Here is a 17,775-nt window from a genome sequence, read left to right on the forward strand (position 1 = left end):
AGTCCGACATCAGAACTGTGCAATAGCAACGGTCTGTTATACATAGCAACGGTCTGCTATACATAGCAACGGTCCGTTATACATAGCAACGGTCTGCTATACATAGCAACGGTCCGTTATACATAGCAACGGTCCGTTATACATAGCAACGGTCTGTTATACATAGCAGCGGTCTGCTACATATAGCAACGGTCTGTTATAAAGAAATAACAGACCATAGATTGCCATGATTGACCAATCAGAATTAAGTATTCAACAAAGCCGTGTAATAAATTACAATTTTTGATAAGTGATGATATTTGTGGTAAATGTGTGATTTTTTACAATCATTGTAAACTTGTGATAAAGTTGATGTGAGGAAAAGTAATTTTGTTGCGTGTCATTAAATCATTATTGGACAAGCACTTTACCAGCTTCTAAAGAGAAGCACTCTCACAAATTGCTTATATATAGTTAAAAGTAGTAGTTACTAGATTTATTTCTTCAGGTCAGATCACACAAATTACACTAAAGATATTTATTTTTTCATTTTATCTGCTGAGATTTTGCGATATCTGAAATTTCTCCTGCAACTCCAACACAATGGAAAGTTCTTTAAAAGGCGTGCTCACATTTGAAATGATTACATCTCACGATGAAGTTTTCACATGACAGTGACATACAAATAGACCTATTTCACGGCAGACATTTTGACTTATCAAAGCAGGAAAGGTATTATTATCATAATTTACTGTTTTTATGATCTATTGTCCTATGCTTGTTTTAATTGTTTTGCTTTAGTTCCCTGTTTTTATGTATTACTACAATAAAACTCTTTATTGGATAAAATGATGAACAATCCCAAGTACACGATGTCAGGGGAGAGAAAACGGCCCAGTACATAAAAACTAGAAAGAAGCTCGGGAGCTGTTGTGACTGACCAGGACTTGCATGTATAGGCCTACCGGCTGTCTAGCGTGTCAGCCAACGTGATCTCACAGAAATACATGAAATAACCACAACCCCTTAACAGCAATTGGTGACAAGTAATGTGTTAAAATTACGTGGCTCCTACCCGGAAACAATTTAGGTTTTTAGGCAAAAAAATGACTTTGTTAAGGCAGAAATTATGTTGGTTTCGGTTAAAAGACCTAGGCCTGTGTTTGTTACATTGTTCACGTATTTCTATGAGATCAGGCTGGTGTTAGCAGTGAGCTCGCCAGCAGTATAGTTCACCTCAGTAGTCACTTCAATCCACAAGTAGTCAGTTAAAGTGTGCGCTGACCCATATTGCCATACAGCACACCTGTAGCAGAAAAACTGTCCACACTGCACCATGAAACGGAGGAATGCGGGCTTAACGGGGACCTATAGCAGCTCATTTTTACACCAAGACCACATAGCAGATTTATGCATCATGTATCTATAAGTCTTAAAATTACTTTAGCAACAGTTTTTTTATCTTTTAAAAACCTACTGAAACACTTTGTCTGGGTGGAATATTGATATTTCGCTATAACTTTCAAAATAAGTTCACCTCATCATGTTAGCTGTAATATTATAAAATGGTTTACCTTTTTAAATCAAGGCAAAGTCCATATCTTGCATTGTAATCAACATTTAGTAAAATCTATCAATGAGTGTTTATTGAAAATTAACATGTAGCCTGGTTTGTCTGAAATCAGCATATCAGCAGTACAGTATCTATATCTAGAATACAACCACATCAACCAGCCATCCTTTGCACATGTTGTCACCGGTAAAACCCAGCAGAGGTCAGCATTGCACTACCCAGAAACCTCATATTCAACACATGTAAAGTGCTCATTCAAACACTCCTCTAGTCTGGTTTTGTGTGAAAGTAACTTGTTTTCTGGATATAAATAAATCTCTTTTACAGCATCTGGATTATACTTAACATCCTATCAATAGATTAACTGCAGACAGTCCCTTTAATACCAGTTACCAGTACAGGCTACCAGTTTAGATTCTGGGTGAAATGAATGTAGACATGTTGATACACGGTTCTTCTCCAGTGCTAAAGTGCTCCCACAGTTGCTGTAATCATTTCAGCTTCAATGATCCAAAACTTGGAATATTTGTAGGCTATGAATATTTTTTGTAAATTCAATTTTGTATAAATAAAATATGGCTGATTTTAAAAGTAAATGATTTGTTCTTGTAATTGTATTTTAGACTTGTGTCAGTGTTAAGTATACCAGCTATCAGTAATGAAAACATCACAATGAAAACCTGTGATACTGTTAGGTGAAATGATGTAAGATTACACATTACATATACTTGGACAAACATTGTTCGACGCTGCTTGCAGCTTTAATTTTATTTTTGTGTTTTAGATAACTTTTAGAAGTGAATTTGCCTCTTCGTGGTATGCAATATTTCAAACTGAAGCCTTAATCCGGCGGTGTCTTTCGTCCCTCCAGGGCGGCTTAACACTGTAAGCTGACTGCTGTTGTACAGTTTATGATGTATGGCTCAACGGTTTGAGAGAAACGAGTCCTTCTGAATGATCTTTCAGCCACAAACACATTCCTCTTCAGGCATCTGCCAAGATCACCGGTTAACAAAATGTACAGTGTTGAGAAACTAGACAAACAGGTAGTGTACAGAAACTGAAACTCACTGTGGAATTTGAACACAAAACCTGCCCATTATTGAAACAATATCATGTGCAGAAAAACCTCCATGGTCCTGGACCAAATAAAGCCACTTCATAAGCACTCTATATTAAAAATGAATGAGGCTTAATGAGAAAGTGCCGAGGTTCTTGAGATACATTGTTTTGGCAGGATGCTAATGCTGCTATTGTGCCTGTGTGGCAACAGATGTTTTGTGGTAAGGACACAATGGAAGCTTTTTACAATCCATTTAAAGGGGCAGTCCACCAGTTTTATACATCAACATCAGTTGTATAATATCTTCTGTGACTGTGGGAGCTTTCCAAATTATGAAAACATAACCCCGAATGTGACGGCAGTGTTATCCATAGAAATAGCATAGTAGTAGAACAGACATTCCCATTCAAATCAATGTAGCAGGATGGTCAGAGCGGCGACCATTTTTATATGCCATTGCGACTGTTAACTTCGACTGGCTAACTTCCGTATTAATTAATCCCACTTAATGCAAGTCGCGGACTCTCCGAGGTGAGGTTTTGCATTCGCGACTAAAACGAGCAGTGGAGTAGTAACGTTACAAAGCATAGAGAGCCAGAGTAAATGAGTAAAAGTGACCAACTTAATGCTTCATCCACACACTCTTGTCACAGCGGAGGAAAGCACATTGCTATCGCCAGATGAGTGACAACTTTGCTCACTTTCTGTAAACAGTGTAGCATTAAAGCATGGTGGAATTAGCTAGCTAGCTAACTAGCGGATAGCTGGCTAGTTAGCTAGCTTGCTAATTACCTCCACCAAGGCCGAAGGCCTAGGAAGGAGGTTATGTTTTCACTGGCGTTGGTTTGTTGGTTGGTTTGTCCGTTTGGAGGATTACTCCAAAAGTCCGCGATGGATGAAATTGGGGATCCGGATCGCCACCAACGACGTATATGAAACCTGCCTTGGCGGAGGTCTGCACTCTCCGAGTGCACACTTTTAATTCCGCTATGCTTTAATACTAGACTGGTAACAGAAAACGAGGCAAAAAGCAGGCCACTGGCCAAGCTACCGGCGAGCTGTGACAACATTTTACAGCCCCAGTGCCACTTACGTGTGTTGTCACCATAACAACAAATTTCAATCTTCATTTTCTTTTGTACTAGTCAAATGATCACGGAAAACAGTTCAATGTCCGTTCAACTCCTATTGTGTTTCTATGGGGTTATCTCTTGGCAGTTGGACATACTTTTTTAAGAGAAAGCCCCGACGCCGGGACTCTGAAAGGCATTGACAAGTCAGGGTGGGTCTAACAAAAGATGATATCACATTGCATTATGGGAAGTGTAGGAGCCAAAAGGCAGGACATCTCTGCTGCCTTGCTATTCTCTTTTTAAATCGGTCTCCCTCAAGTCCCCCCAATGCAATATTAAATCACTGGAGTGCCCCTTTAAGACAAACAGTCGAAACAATGGCATCGTGTGAATGAAATCAAGGCTCAGGTTTATGACAACGTAATATGACAAACACAATGAAAATGTTATAACAATGGTAGAATAGTCATACAGCAGGGGCGGTCACACTGACTCAGTCTTTGCAGTCAGTCAAATGAAAGTAATTTATTGCATACACAATGTCTGAAATTTACCTTTGAGTTACCTGCCCAGGGCTGGTTCACTCATTTAACAATGAATGCACATTTTTCATACAGTTACCCCTTTTCAGTGCTATGTCCTGTATAAAATCTATTTGCTCACTGACTGATACATTGGATCAGGTGCAACAGAATGCAACAACTACACTGTTACTCATTGACAAAGTTATCAGTCAACATGTTGGGTGAACTTTACTCATTTGACTCCCACGGATAGATCAGACCAACATTTGGCACTTGCTGGCTGCTAATTTGGGACCCTGTGTGCACACACAGACATACACACCTGCATGCACGCAGGCACACAAGGTGCATGACGTGTGTGTTTGGGAGCATTACTTCAGTTTTCATCTCTACATGCCCATATTAAAAAATCAAATCTTGGCCATATTTTAAAATCTGGACATTTTTCTCTACGTTAGCAGCAGTTTTACAGCCATAGAGAAGACAGGTGGGGCTGCAGCAATTTAAAACCTCGAAAATAAGAACCCGAGCAACTCCCTCTTACTCTTGTACGAGTTATACACGGGCAACATTTGGAAACAATGTAGAAAGGCTTATGATTTGTTCACACTTTGAGCGACACAGCAACAGGCCACGAGCAATTTTCAATTGAAGCCGGTGACATGAAACTACAGCTGACGCTCGGCACTTGTCGCTGCATGACGCGCTACAAATAAAGCTGAGCTGGTCTCCATTTTTTTCAGCGCTCCAATGACACGGTGAAGAGTCAACCTAAAAAATTTGATATGTTTTTGTTTCACCCCGTTCCATTCCGTCTAAATTAATGCCGTTAGTTAGCTCCCAGTGCTGTTAAACGACAATGTAGCTGGTCATTGTTGCTTTTGTCGCTCTTAGTGTGAACATAGCTTTAGAGTTTTGATCATATTTTTATTTAAGACTTTCAGAGAACTGCATAGTGTGTGAGGTGTCTGTAAACGTTGTGTTGCAGTTAGGGCTGTCGTGTTAACGCAAATTTGTTTTAACGCCACTAATTTCTTTAAAGCATTAAAGTAACTTGTGACTTTTAGGTTGTAGCGGGCTCAGTTTTAAAACTAGAGTGAATAAACTGGCATCATATGAAACTAGAGGAAGGAAGGAAGGAAGGAAGGAAGCCTAAGGAATTCATTTGTACCGACAATGTCATAGTGGCTTGTCGCTAAGGAGGCTAAATAACTCCAAACTTACGCTAAATTTTGGCGAGGAAAAACTGTTATGGCCATTTTCAAAAGGGTCCCTTGACCTCTGACCTCCAGATATGTGACTGAAAATGGGTTCTCTGGGTACCCACGAGTCTCCCCGTTACAGACATGCCCACTTTATGATAATCACATGCAGTTTGGGGCAAGTCAAAGTCAAGTCAGCACACTGACACACTGACAGCTGTTGTTGCCTGTTGGGCTGCAGTTTGCCATGTTATGATTTGAACATATTTATTTATTCTAAATGCAGTACCTGTGAGGGTTTCTGGACAATATTTGTAATTGTTTTGTGTTGTTAATTGATTTCCAATAATAAATATATACCTATATTTGCTTAAAGCAGCATATTTGCCCACTCCCATGTTGATAAGCGATAAATACTTGACAAATCTCCCTATAAAAGGTACATTATGAACAGATAAAAAAAAATTGTGATTAATCGCGATTAACTATGGACAATCATGCGATTAAATATTTTAATTGATTGACAGCCTTAATTGCAGTAAAGGTTTCTGTACTGATGTCACAGTTCCCAGTACAAAGTATTGCACACAGCAACTCCGACAATATCATGAATCCTTTTTGAAAACTCCAGTTGCTACTAATTATATCACCCATCTACATTGTGTCTCAAAGTCTCCTGTGTATAATTAGCTTTATTCTACCCTATTAACAAACTAGATTCACAGAATTCAATTTAACTTGTCCTCGAGTCTCTATTTTACAAAGTGGAATTGACTCATGATTCATTCTACACTCGAAAAGGGGACAGGATGGGGTTATCTTTCAACTACCGACAGCATAGAATAGACATACATATTGAGAGAAATTCATATATTAGCTTAGTATATATAATATACAAACAGTATACATAGTCTCTGTGACAGTGGTGGACAGGATGAGAGGAGACAGGAAGATAGGCAGTCTCTGTAGGGTTCCCAGTGCGTGTGTGTTACACCGTTTCCACACCAAAACTACGATCCATGTTTGCCGTCTGTGTGCCCGGGTCACCACGGTTTATCTGAACCTCCGCTTTGCTCTGCCGCCTGGGTGGAAAGCAGGTCAGACACTGCTCGGCTTTGGTATGACTGGGTAAACACAGGTTACTGTAGTAACTATGGGATAGTGTAGTATATACGGGGACAGTACAGTAACTGAACGATTAAAAGAAGTCTTATGGTTTTAGCAAATCACACAGTCTGTCGGTGTTAAAATCCAACATTGCAGTTGTGATGACGTTGCAATGCGACAACCCTGTTAAGCAGCGGGCGCAGAACCACGGCTGCAAACCCGGATCTTTGTGTGAACAGTGACAAACGGGAATATCGTTCTAGTGCGCGAATGGTCAAAACGCAGGTTGAACCTGATACCTGTGTCGAACGCGGGGTGTGGAACGCCGTACGGGATTGAGAATGTGAGTGTGCGTGTACATCTTGGTGTGTACAGGGGGAAGACTGATGAGAAACAGTTGCACTCCTGAAAAAAAAAAAAAAAAACCAGAAAGGAGACAAAGAGAAAATCAGATATCCATTAATAGACAGATAGAGTTAACTAAAATATGCTCCCGTCACCACAACTCTCCCACCCACCACGTTGGTGTCACATTGTTCTGCTGTACTGTATGCCGGTCTTGGAGGCGATGTTGGACCAGGGCAGCAGGGAGCGCAGCAGGGACTGGGCCTGCCGGTACAGCCTCTGAGGGATGGAGCAGGGGCTCAGGCTGGCCAGGGTTGAACCGATGTGGTGGATATAGTCAGTGGGACAGGAAGTTAAGGACAATGTGAACATTTATGTTTAGTTTATCTACTTGATATGAACATACAAAAATCAGTGCATCCTCCAATCAGGATGCTGTAAATTCTTTACATTGGAGCAAGTAAAGTTCTGGTGTTAAGAGCCTTTCAGCCCATTCCCACAAAAAAGGTGTATAAATGCCACGATAATGCACAAGGCGTTTAGCGTGCAATAAGTACGCCTTTCTTGATTTCCGTGTTTCTTTTGTACGCCATGTATCCTGTACTGACTACAATGTAACTGCGTATAAATGCTACAGTAAGAGTCAGAGACGTAGTATAAAAAGCGAGAAAGACCACTTATGGTGGGCTGGTCCAACAAACACCGGACTTTTAGGAGACCCGTGTTCGAGACCGTTGCCGACCGGTGTTTTGTTTTGTAAGTTACGTTAGTGACGGTTGTCACGTGACGAATGTCGGGTTTTTTGTTGACGTTTGTGACGTGTTTTCTGCAGTAGTTTCCGTACGTGTTTAACTTAACCTTGACATTTTCTCTTACCCTAATTAAGTGTTTTCCCTTGCCTGAACCAAAGTCAGTGGTTTTCTTGCCTGAACCCAACTGCGGACGTTTGCGTGGCGTACGTAAAATGACGTGCGAAAATTACGTGAAAAGGCTACAATGCGTACTCATGGCATGCAGAATGTCCGTGTAATGTCATGGTATTGATGCGCCTTCCCGTGAGACCGGGTTGGGCCTTTACACACTGGAGGCGTGACGAATAAATGACACAGAAATACGAAATACTCGCCTGTGAATATTATATGTCGAGAGCTTTTATTGTGAAACGTAAGAACGGAAGGAGTGGATCTGGTCTGCACTGCCTATGTCAAGGTTGAAAAGAGTAATAACGTTTGCTGTCTTGGTTCAGACTTTTATAATCCTTATAAATATAGACGCAGCGCAACCGGTTTTGCACAACTTGATTGGTTAATGCCTTTATTCGCAGTGCAAAAGCTCAGAAAAAAAAGTACGACGCTCTTTCGCCACGTAATCTTCACGTTCTGTGCAAAAGTATTCATGACAAAAAAAGTAGTTCCAAAAAATATATTGATGTGCGAATTAAACCAAAAAACGCCCCCGGTGTGTAAAGGCCTTTAGAGTGAAATAAAAACAATCCGTCCACTAAATAAGTGTCTTCTCTTTCTGCTTCCACAAAAGGATATAATATTGTCCAGGGTGGATGACCCCCATTGATGTAGAGCACATATGTGAATCCATCTTTGAGGACGCCTCGTATGGAGTAGTAGTAGGGCAGGTAGTGGTGCTGCCTGAAGTCCCTGTTCTCATAGAAGTGGATGGCAGTGTTGTTGGTGGTGAGGACGTGCAGGTAGATTGCTTTACAATGGTCCTGGGCTGTTGTTGAGATGTGCTCCTTCAAACTGTCCAGCAGTAGGGAGCCTGAAAGGTCGAAAGGAGAGAGAGCTCCATCAAAATGAATCAAATACATGTTTGCCATTTACAGGTCATTACTAAAAGCAGGTGTTAGAGACACAGAGCGTTTCAGACAGAGGGTTGAAAAGAGGTGCTGCAGCACAGCCGTTATGAGAAAAAACATTTTTTACATTAAAGCATGTAAACATGTCCTAGTAGAAACGAAAATACAAGTATGCACCTGAAAATGAGCATAATAGGTCCTCTTCAACCACATAAAAAACAGTTGAAATAAAATCTCTTTTACAAAAGACATACAGGTCATACAATAAAACACAAAATCACACATCACAAATGGTACAGAGCAAAATGAATGTCCACGCATCAACAGAAGAGATTACAAATACACTAGGGCTGTCAAAGTTAATTTCTTTAACGCATTAACGCAACTTGCGCTGTTTATTGTGGAAGGATCAGTCTTAAAGCTACAGTGAATGTCATACTAGCTTGTCGCCAAGGAGACTGAATAATGCTCCAAACTTATTACAGATTTTGGTGAGGAAAAACTGGTATGGCCATTTTCAAAGGGGTCCGTTGACCTCATAGTCAAGTCAGCACACTGACAGCTGTTGTTGCCTGTTGGGCTTGAGTTTGTTATGATTTGAGCATATCTTTTTATGAGGTTTTCTGGACAATATTTGTCATCGTTTTGTGTTGTTGATTGATTTCCAATAATAAATATATACATACATTTACATGAAACAAGCATGGCTGACCACTCCCATGTTGATAAGAGTATTAAATACTTGACTAATCTCCCTTTAAGGTACATTTTGAACAGATACAAATTGTGTGATTAATTTGCAATTAGTCACGATTAACTACAGACAATCATGCGATTTATCGCAATTAAATATTTTAATTGATTGACAGCCCTATCTACAACTTGAACCCTGTTTTTTAAGTGTATATTTGTTTACATTTTGACAAATGGGCTCCATTACCAAAAGTATACCAAATTAGCTATTAGCAGTTCCTGTTTGCAATGTACCCGTGGATGTACAGACAACTATCAGTGGATTACGTTTAAGAAAACTTAAAAAGGTGATGACGTTGCAAGGAGCGTCTTTTAACTATAACTTCTGCGCGGATTTATGGACAAGGAAAATGTCCTCAGAAAGTGTAAGTCATACACTACGCACGTTTGTGTGTGTGTGTGTGAGAGCTAGTGGGACAGGTACCTATGCCATGTTTCCTGAACTCTTTGACCACTCCCAGGCTGAGGATGTAGGCTACCTGTGTGTCCACAGGGAAACTGGAGGCCAGGATGTCTCCATCCTAACACACACACACACATATAGAAACACACAGGTAAAGACAGAGAGAAAATTGCAGATTATGACACAGCACTCTCTATGAACATTATTTTGAAATAAATACAGCATTTTAATTAAAAATATCACTTAAATTGATCTTTCAGTTTGGTCATTTGGTGTCACTCTGAACATGCTCTGTATGCTCCCTCCTCTTTATCTTTGCCCAGGCAAATTACCTACTGGGAAGGCAGATTCCAAAATGCAAATACTCTTCCAAAGGGAAATGACATTTTGACACCAGGTGCTCCATCCACATAATGAACAGCTGTTAAAAACTATGGCCTAAAGTGAGAGGAGCAGATGATATCCTTGTCCAGGCAAATTACTCACTGGGAAGGCAGATTCCAAAATTCAAATACTTTTTCCAAAGAGAAATTAAGTTTTGACACCAGGCGCTCCCTCCACTGAGTGAGCAGCTGATAAAAACTATGGCCTAAAGTGAGAGGAGCAGATGTGATAGTCATGAGGTTTAAAGGCCGTTTCACACCAAGCACGGAGATTTATAAAAACTGAGGAACATTTTTGTGGGGGGGGGGGGCATATTCGGACGGACCTTGACTTCAGCGGATATCCACCTGCGGAAATATATGTTTGAACAATGAAATCCTTTGTTCCAACTGATCACCGTCATTCTGCATAATAATTAGCCGTGGGCTTTTGTTTGTTGCACGGAGAGCGTGTATTTTTGGGGCCTTGACTGACCTTGACGGACTGTTGAACAAATGGGCTTTTTTTCGAACCATTGGGACATTTTTCAGACTATTGGTGTTTTGGAATAAAAATTAGCCGTCCCCTTCTCAACACCCAATTATGTCAAACGACAAACACCATTACCTCAGCAACCAAAGATTGCCCAGCAGCTGGGATACGATGATGATGGTGATGTAACTGATATGCACTTGCTAATGTATATATATTGTATATGTTGGTCACGGAAAGAGTGACTTAACTAACTGAATTAACGAGTTAATTTGCATCACATTTGGGGTCCAATTAGTTTATGTATTGTGTAGTTAACGTTATTCCATTAGACATTCACTGTCTGGATAGGTTTGTGTTGTGTGTAGTGGACACGGTACTTTCACAGTTTCATTGTCCAGCCAATACGCTAGTAGAAGAAGTAGTCGCGAACCAGAAACAAAACAAGTCGCCTTGGTCGATCTACAATAGAAAAATGGAGAGAGGTCTTCTTCAGGAATTTGTTTCAATTGGGCAAGTTTTAGTTGTTCTTTCATGTCAGCTAGTATTGGCCATGTTTCAAGCTGTCTGAGGACGAAGACAATCTTTTGCACAGGAATGAGAATATCCAAGAAGACCCCAACAGCGTGAACAGCTGATCAGTCATGTAAGTTAAATGTTCACTATGTCAGAATTTATTCAGCAAAGGCATTTCCACAATCCATCTAGCGCATCCACTCTTTTTCGACGAAGGCAAAAACCAGCTCAGAAGGGCATAAAAACTTTTTTTCGCAATTGTGGAAGTTTTATCAAAATTTGCCGTTTCCATACAGCTCTTTTAATGCAATACTTCAAAATGAGCATAAAAATATGTGAATGGAAACACGGCTAGAGATATCATCTCTACAGAGACCAACCTCAAGAGCCTTGTGTTTTGTGTGAGCGACTGGGTAACAGCGCTGAACATCGTACCTCTTTGTGTACTTTGGTCCGGCCTTTGATCTCGGCTACAATCATTCCCACAATGCCTCCTCTGAAGGTGGCAGCAAGGGAAAAGAACTTCTTGTTGGAGGTGATGTCCAGATACCATGAGTCTGGGTACCTGCAGTCAGAGGTCAGAAGGGTTAGCATTCAAAAAGTTAGCAAAATAATGGTATTCTTTATTAGGGCTGGAACGGTTTGTGTATTCGTACCAAACCTTCACGGTCCAGTGCACGCAGCCGCATGCAAAATACATCTTATGGAAAATATGTTGTAATGTTAACTAACTCTGATAAAGTAAGCTTCTCTTAAAGGGACTATTTGTAACTTTCAGAAATGCTTCTTAACAGATACCTGTGGCCGCGAAATCAACGAAAGTCAGCGTCGAGCTCGCGCTTGCTCGCTCTAAATATACCTGAACGAGCATCGCTCAAAACAGTGAGGCGACACACGTCAGCTAAAACCACAATATCACTCTATATTTCAGCTGCTTGGCAGTAATGTTAGCTGACCAGACGAAAGTCTCTCCATGAACATGATTTAGATCTGATCTTAGTGTTGGCTTTTACTGCCTCAGCGCAGGCTGATGCAATGGGGCTCTACAGCGTTTCGCTAACGAGACGATAACGTTACTAGCTGAGGAGCTCCGTCACTTCACAAGACACGGGAAACCTCTGTTGATCTGGAGGAGCTGCAGCAGTTATTTCTGCACAAACGTCCTCTGTGCATTCACTAGATATTCTCAGAACTAAACTAACTCTTCTGCAGTGAGGAGTGAGCGCGCGTTCACGTTTAGAGGTGGAGCGAGCTGAGAACGCGCGCACTGTCTGAGTGAAGGCAGGCAGGCAGAGGAGGAAAGGCAGCGGCCACACGCGAACGCGCATATGCGAGCGCGCATGTGTGGCGACCCGCTACATTTATACGCTTAAAAAGTTACAAATAGTCCCTTTAAAGTTTGATAATATCTTGTCATAGCTGAAATAACTAGAATTCTTCCTCTTGGATGGCAGATCCAAAAGCATTCGGCAGGAAAACTGGTTGTGAATTGGGAGAAATGGAAAGTGAGTCCCATTTTCATTTGTAGTGTACATACTATTATGATTTAAGAGAGTGAAGATGTTGTTTAATTTGCATGTGTTTGTGTTCCTAATTTTGTCTCTAAAGTCAGGAAAAGAAGGCTCTCTATACAGTATATATACAGTATATAGTAAATGTTATTAATCTTTTGTAGAAAATCGTCTGAAAAACATCTGATGATCTGATTGTGAAAGTTGTTCAACTTGGTTTTCTTAATTTCTGACTTAAGAAGCAAACTTTTCGTCCAGCAATTACAAACCATTACAAATCACAAAAAAGTGACACAAATGACGTGACGCAAACACGCAAAATTTGCGTCATTTGTGTATTTGCGGGAGTTGAAATATTTTAACTTGAGCGAGAAGTTCGCGTGACGCTGTGTCGCGAAAGTCTATCAGTGTTGAGATTCTCCTCCTGACGCCCTGACGTTAGTTGAATCACAAATGGAGGAAAAAAATATTGTAGCCGTCTGTGGACATCCAGATCTATGATAGTACATCATATTTGTACAGAGACCGGACCAAACTCTGTGTATAAATGTATGTGTATACACCACAGACTGTCTATGGTATAAACAACAACGCCGCTGCCATATTTAAGCCTAGGTGACGTTATGTTGAGTGTTGATGGAGCATAGTCTGCATAGTCTGGCACTGATCGATCTGAACTCCATTCAGAAAACAAGCAATTAAAAAGCTGTTTACTTGTCGTCTTGCGGACAGACTTGACAAGGCATGAATTCAGACTTTTTACAATCTGGCATCCTTATGTTGTTATTTTGGCACACTTTTGATCTGTTTACAACACAGATACAACAGCGTTTGTCATGTTCTGACATATTTGGGACTTCCACAACATGTACAAAGCAACAACAGTGGTTTACTTCTTCCATGGATGATGGCGGAAATGGAGGAAAGAAAAGTTGTTGGTATTTATGAAGACAAGCTCCTCCGCGTCTGAAGCGAGTAAAGCGAATGAACACAAATGATACCGGTGGTCCAACTTGTGCAAGTAAAGCACGACGAAAATGTTCTTTGCTCTTGGTCTGAACACAGTTTAACAGTATAAATGTGATACTTACTCGATTGGGAACCAATCACCACAGAGCAGCTTGACATTCTCTATGTCATCATGGCAGAGGAAGCGGAGCTGGACTTCACTGAGCGCTGTGGGAGGCACCACGTCACTCATTCACACCTGCAGGTACCAAGAGAGAACACAGATAGGTAAAGTGACAGTTTGTAAACAGATGTTTTGATATAGTTTTGCTGTTGTTAAACGCGACCCCATTGACTTCAATTCATCAAGACATTTCTCTGTTTTTTGATTCTATGTTCACCGTGGAGGCATGAGAGAAAAAAGTTTCCTTCAAGAATTAAAGGTACTGTTTGTAACTTCTTACACTTACACTCTTTTAAATCATTGCGGGTCAGTGTCCCATGCCCACTTTATGATAATCATATGCAGATTAGGGCAAAAACTAGTGCTGTCCCGAAGCTTCGGTGGGAAATATTCATAGGCATTCAAAGGGGCCTGGCGCGGCACAGCACAGCAGGCTGACATGTTCTTCTGTCTGTCTGTCTCCATCTCCAAATGTGTTATTTTTGCCTATTCTAAAATGGTGTGTTTGAATATTTCTGCATACTGCGGTCCCTAAACAGTCCTGAATTACATAAATTGGGTATCACCGTAAAGCTGAGACTCTTGTAGATCCAATGAGCCCATTTGTTTTCATGTGTGATGATGTTAGTCCCCATAGTTGTCACTTCTATGTAGTGAGACCATTTTTTGAAAGTTGACCTCACTGTATAAAATGACCTGTGGTGACCTCTAGGATAATCACAGCCTCATGAAACTTTACAGCCACAAACTAGAGACCTAGAGCATTCAGAGGATGGATGGCTTTCCTATGTATATGAGACAAAAAAGGGTCTATTGTCGGTCTCAGAGGGTTAAAACCTACAGAAAGCATACTGAGAACAGATATAGGTCTGTAGAGATGTGTCCATCTTTTGTGATCCAGACTCAAACACAGAGATTATTTTATTTTAGTTAAATATGTTACAATAAGGCTGTCTTGCTTTACGAACTGACAATCCACAACAACAAGCTTCATTTCATTATTTCTGACTACATTACCCATTTTACACAAAAACAACATGAGCCACTAAATGATCCATCCAAGTCATGTAACAGACAGGTCTGCTTGTATTCTCAGTGGCTGGTGACCCTGCCACTGCTTACACCTTATACACATTACACACACAGTCACAATACAACAGAGGAACACGCAGTGCCCTGGTATAGCAGGCTCTTACAGGTACAGCACCTGCCTGCTAATCATCAGCTAAGCTAACCTCAGCTAGCGCCGCTAGCTGGCTAGCTGTTGCTAAGCTAACGTACCTTGTTTCAACACTGGGACCGGAGGAAAGTCGAGGACAATTATATATTCCTCTGGGTATCTATCGATACAGCTGCTACTCCGGACACAGCATGACAACACGCCAGTTTATTCCCGACTCTCAAAGCCGTGTCATTACTGAGCCGATGCAACACAGGCTGCTGAGCTAGCTAGCCGGAGCTCTGCCTGCTTAGATAACAGCTGGATGTTTACTTCCTGTTTGTGGCCGCTCCGCTAGTGACGTCACTCTGACGCGTTTCCTGGTATATGTTATATTACTTTATATTATTAGGGCACGAGCACCGACGACGTCGGACCAGCGAAGGCCCTATTGAAACTGTAGTGTTTATTATTATGCTCTTTCTTCTTCTTCTCCGAAATGAATCGCCTTTTCAACGACCTTAGCATGCCCCAAAAGTTGTTAAACTTGGCACACTTATCAGACGCGGTGAAAAATTTGATATTTTAAGGGTCTCGGGCTTGACTGTTGCAAAATGGCTCGCTAGCGCCCCCTAGAGAGTTGAAAAAGTTGAGCCCCGCGCTCCAGTTTCACCTACATGTCTGAAATTTGGCAGATAGATGTAACATGTGGAGACGCACGAAAAAGCCTCTGGGAGGTATGCCCAAAACTCAACAGGAAGTCAGCCATCTTGAATTTAATATGCGATTTTTCGCCCATTTTTGGCGTTTTATATGTCGTGTACTTTAACGAACTCCTACAGATTTAATCAGATCGATTTGAAATTTGGTCAGGACCATCTTAAGACCTTGAGGATGAAAAGTTATCAAAATGGAGAGTTTTCACTGAACGAGCTGACCGTGGCGTGGCGGCCATTTTGAGTCATTCGCCATGAAACAGGAAGTTGTTGTAACTCAACTGTACACAGTCCGATCTGCCCCACATTTCTCAGGCATGATGAAGGTCCAGTCCTGATGACATGTACATGCAAAAATACACTCTTAGCCCCGTCCCAAGACGTTAGCCACGCCCCCTTTCATAACTCATGAACCGTTTGTCGTAGAGTCTTGTGGGAGGTGTCATATCACTCAGCAGAGAGTTCCTGTTTCATTGGTTAAGGTTATCCCCGCCCCCTACACATTAGCCACGCCCCCTTTCATAACTTGTGAACCGTTTGTCGTAGAGTTTGGTGGCAGGCGTCATGGCGCTCGTCAGAGTTTCGGTTTCACCGTGCCCGGCCGCGTCAGTCGGCGTCCCGCCAATACCCCCGATGCACCAGGAGGGGCGAGGGCCTGTTCATCGCTGCTCGCAGCTTTAATTATATTTGTATTCATCTTTGTATATCATTTATTTTATGTTATTTTAAACTGTAAAATATAATAATAATAATAATAATAATAATAATAATGATAATGATAAAAACTGAACCAGCACTGATCCATCTCAGATAACATTCATTATGGGATTATTTATTTAGTAAATATACCGTCTGTTAGAGAAAATAAATGTTTTTAATAATTCATTTTAAAAGGTTATATTATAATAGATTCATAAACATGTTTAGATTTTTCATTACAGTTCTGAAAATATATTTTACAGTATAAAAATAAAGTAAATTATATATAAAGATGAATATAATAATAATAATAATAATAATAATAATAATAATAAAAACAATCAGGGTCTGTTAAACAATTGGGATCAATTTGAAATGTCTAAACAATTTAATAGTTTTTGTCAATTCAATTTAATTTTTAGACTTTTAAGTTTTCAATTAAAATCAGTATCTTTAAAAATAAAAAAGGAGAGTATTTTTTTAAGCCATATCATTTTATGTATATAATATTTTGTTAAGATAATGATCAAATTAATTATGTAAATCTCATCTGCCAACAGAAACTGGAATTGTTAAAAGTCAGTAACCTTTGTTAGTATGATATCTTCTTCAAAATGTTTTCAGAAATAAATTAAACCAAAAAGAAGCAGCATGAAAACAATCCACAAACACGTGTTCAATAGTTTCCCCTTCACAATTGCAAAGAGTGCATCTATTGTTAACCGTTGCGAAGAACTTGCTAATATTATCTTTAGCAGGGTTATTATCTACATAGCAACAGTCTGCTATACATAGCAACGGTCTGCTGTACGCAGCAACGGTCTGCTATACGCAGCAACGGTCTGCTATACATAGCAACGGTCTGCTATACATAGCAACGGTCTGCTATAAAGAAATGACAGACCATAGAACGCCGTGATTAACCAATAAGAATCGAGTATTCAACACAGCCGTGTAATAATACATCATAATGTATTTTTTTTTATTATTATTTTCTAGTAATGATCTGAATGTGCAAAGCAACTAGTTACTAAAGCTGTCAAATAAATGTAGTGGAGTAAGAAGTACAACATTTGCTTTCAAAAGTATAAAGTAAAATAAAATGTAAATGAATAAAATAATTGCACTTCAGTAGAGTACTACAGTAAATGTACTTATTACACCACTGAGTAAAAGCAGTAATACTACAATGTAAAACACTCTATTGCAAGTAAAGGTCCTCATTTAGTACTCATTTTGCAGAATGAAGCGTCTCTACTTTCACTGCCCTACACTTTCAGTTACATTAGCAAATGCTCCAACACTACTACATTGTGTATATCACCAAATAGTATTAATGTACTGAGTGACAG

At 40.3% G+C, this 17,775-nt stretch overlaps 1 protein-coding gene across 2 annotated transcripts in view; it reads right to left on the minus strand.

Annotated features, from left to right (window-relative positions):
• Positions 1–5,912: 5,912 nt before the first annotated feature.
• The window catches only part of nat15 (N-acetyltransferase 15 (GCN5-related, putative)), a 33,487-nt gene continuing 21,624 nt past the window's right edge, over positions 5,913–17,775 (minus strand). The window contains exons 1-7 of one of the 2 annotated variants that reach the window (XM_037791892.1): positions 15,131–15,364; positions 13,809–13,924; positions 11,642–11,771; positions 9,857–9,953; positions 8,408–8,642; positions 7,040–7,206; positions 5,913–6,926 (exon numbers count right to left, since the gene is read on the minus strand). In XM_037791892.1, coding sequence (XP_037647820.1) covers positions 7,050–7,206; positions 8,408–8,642; positions 9,857–9,953; positions 11,642–11,771; positions 13,809–13,918 — 729 coding nt within the window. In that variant the 5' untranslated portion in view covers positions 13,919–13,924; positions 15,131–15,364 and the 3' untranslated portion in view covers positions 5,913–6,926; positions 7,040–7,049. Of the gene's footprint in view, positions 6,927–7,039; positions 7,207–8,407; positions 8,643–9,856; positions 9,954–11,641; positions 11,772–13,808; positions 13,925–15,130; positions 15,365–17,775 lie in introns of those variants that run through there. The other variant, XM_037791893.1, reaches the window with a different exon arrangement.

Source organism: Sebastes umbrosus, chromosome 14, assembly GCF_015220745.1.
Source record: "Sebastes umbrosus isolate fSebUmb1 chromosome 14, fSebUmb1.pri, whole genome shotgun sequence".
In the NCBI taxonomy this organism is placed as follows: domain Eukaryota; kingdom Metazoa; phylum Chordata; class Actinopteri; order Perciformes; family Sebastidae; genus Sebastes; species Sebastes umbrosus.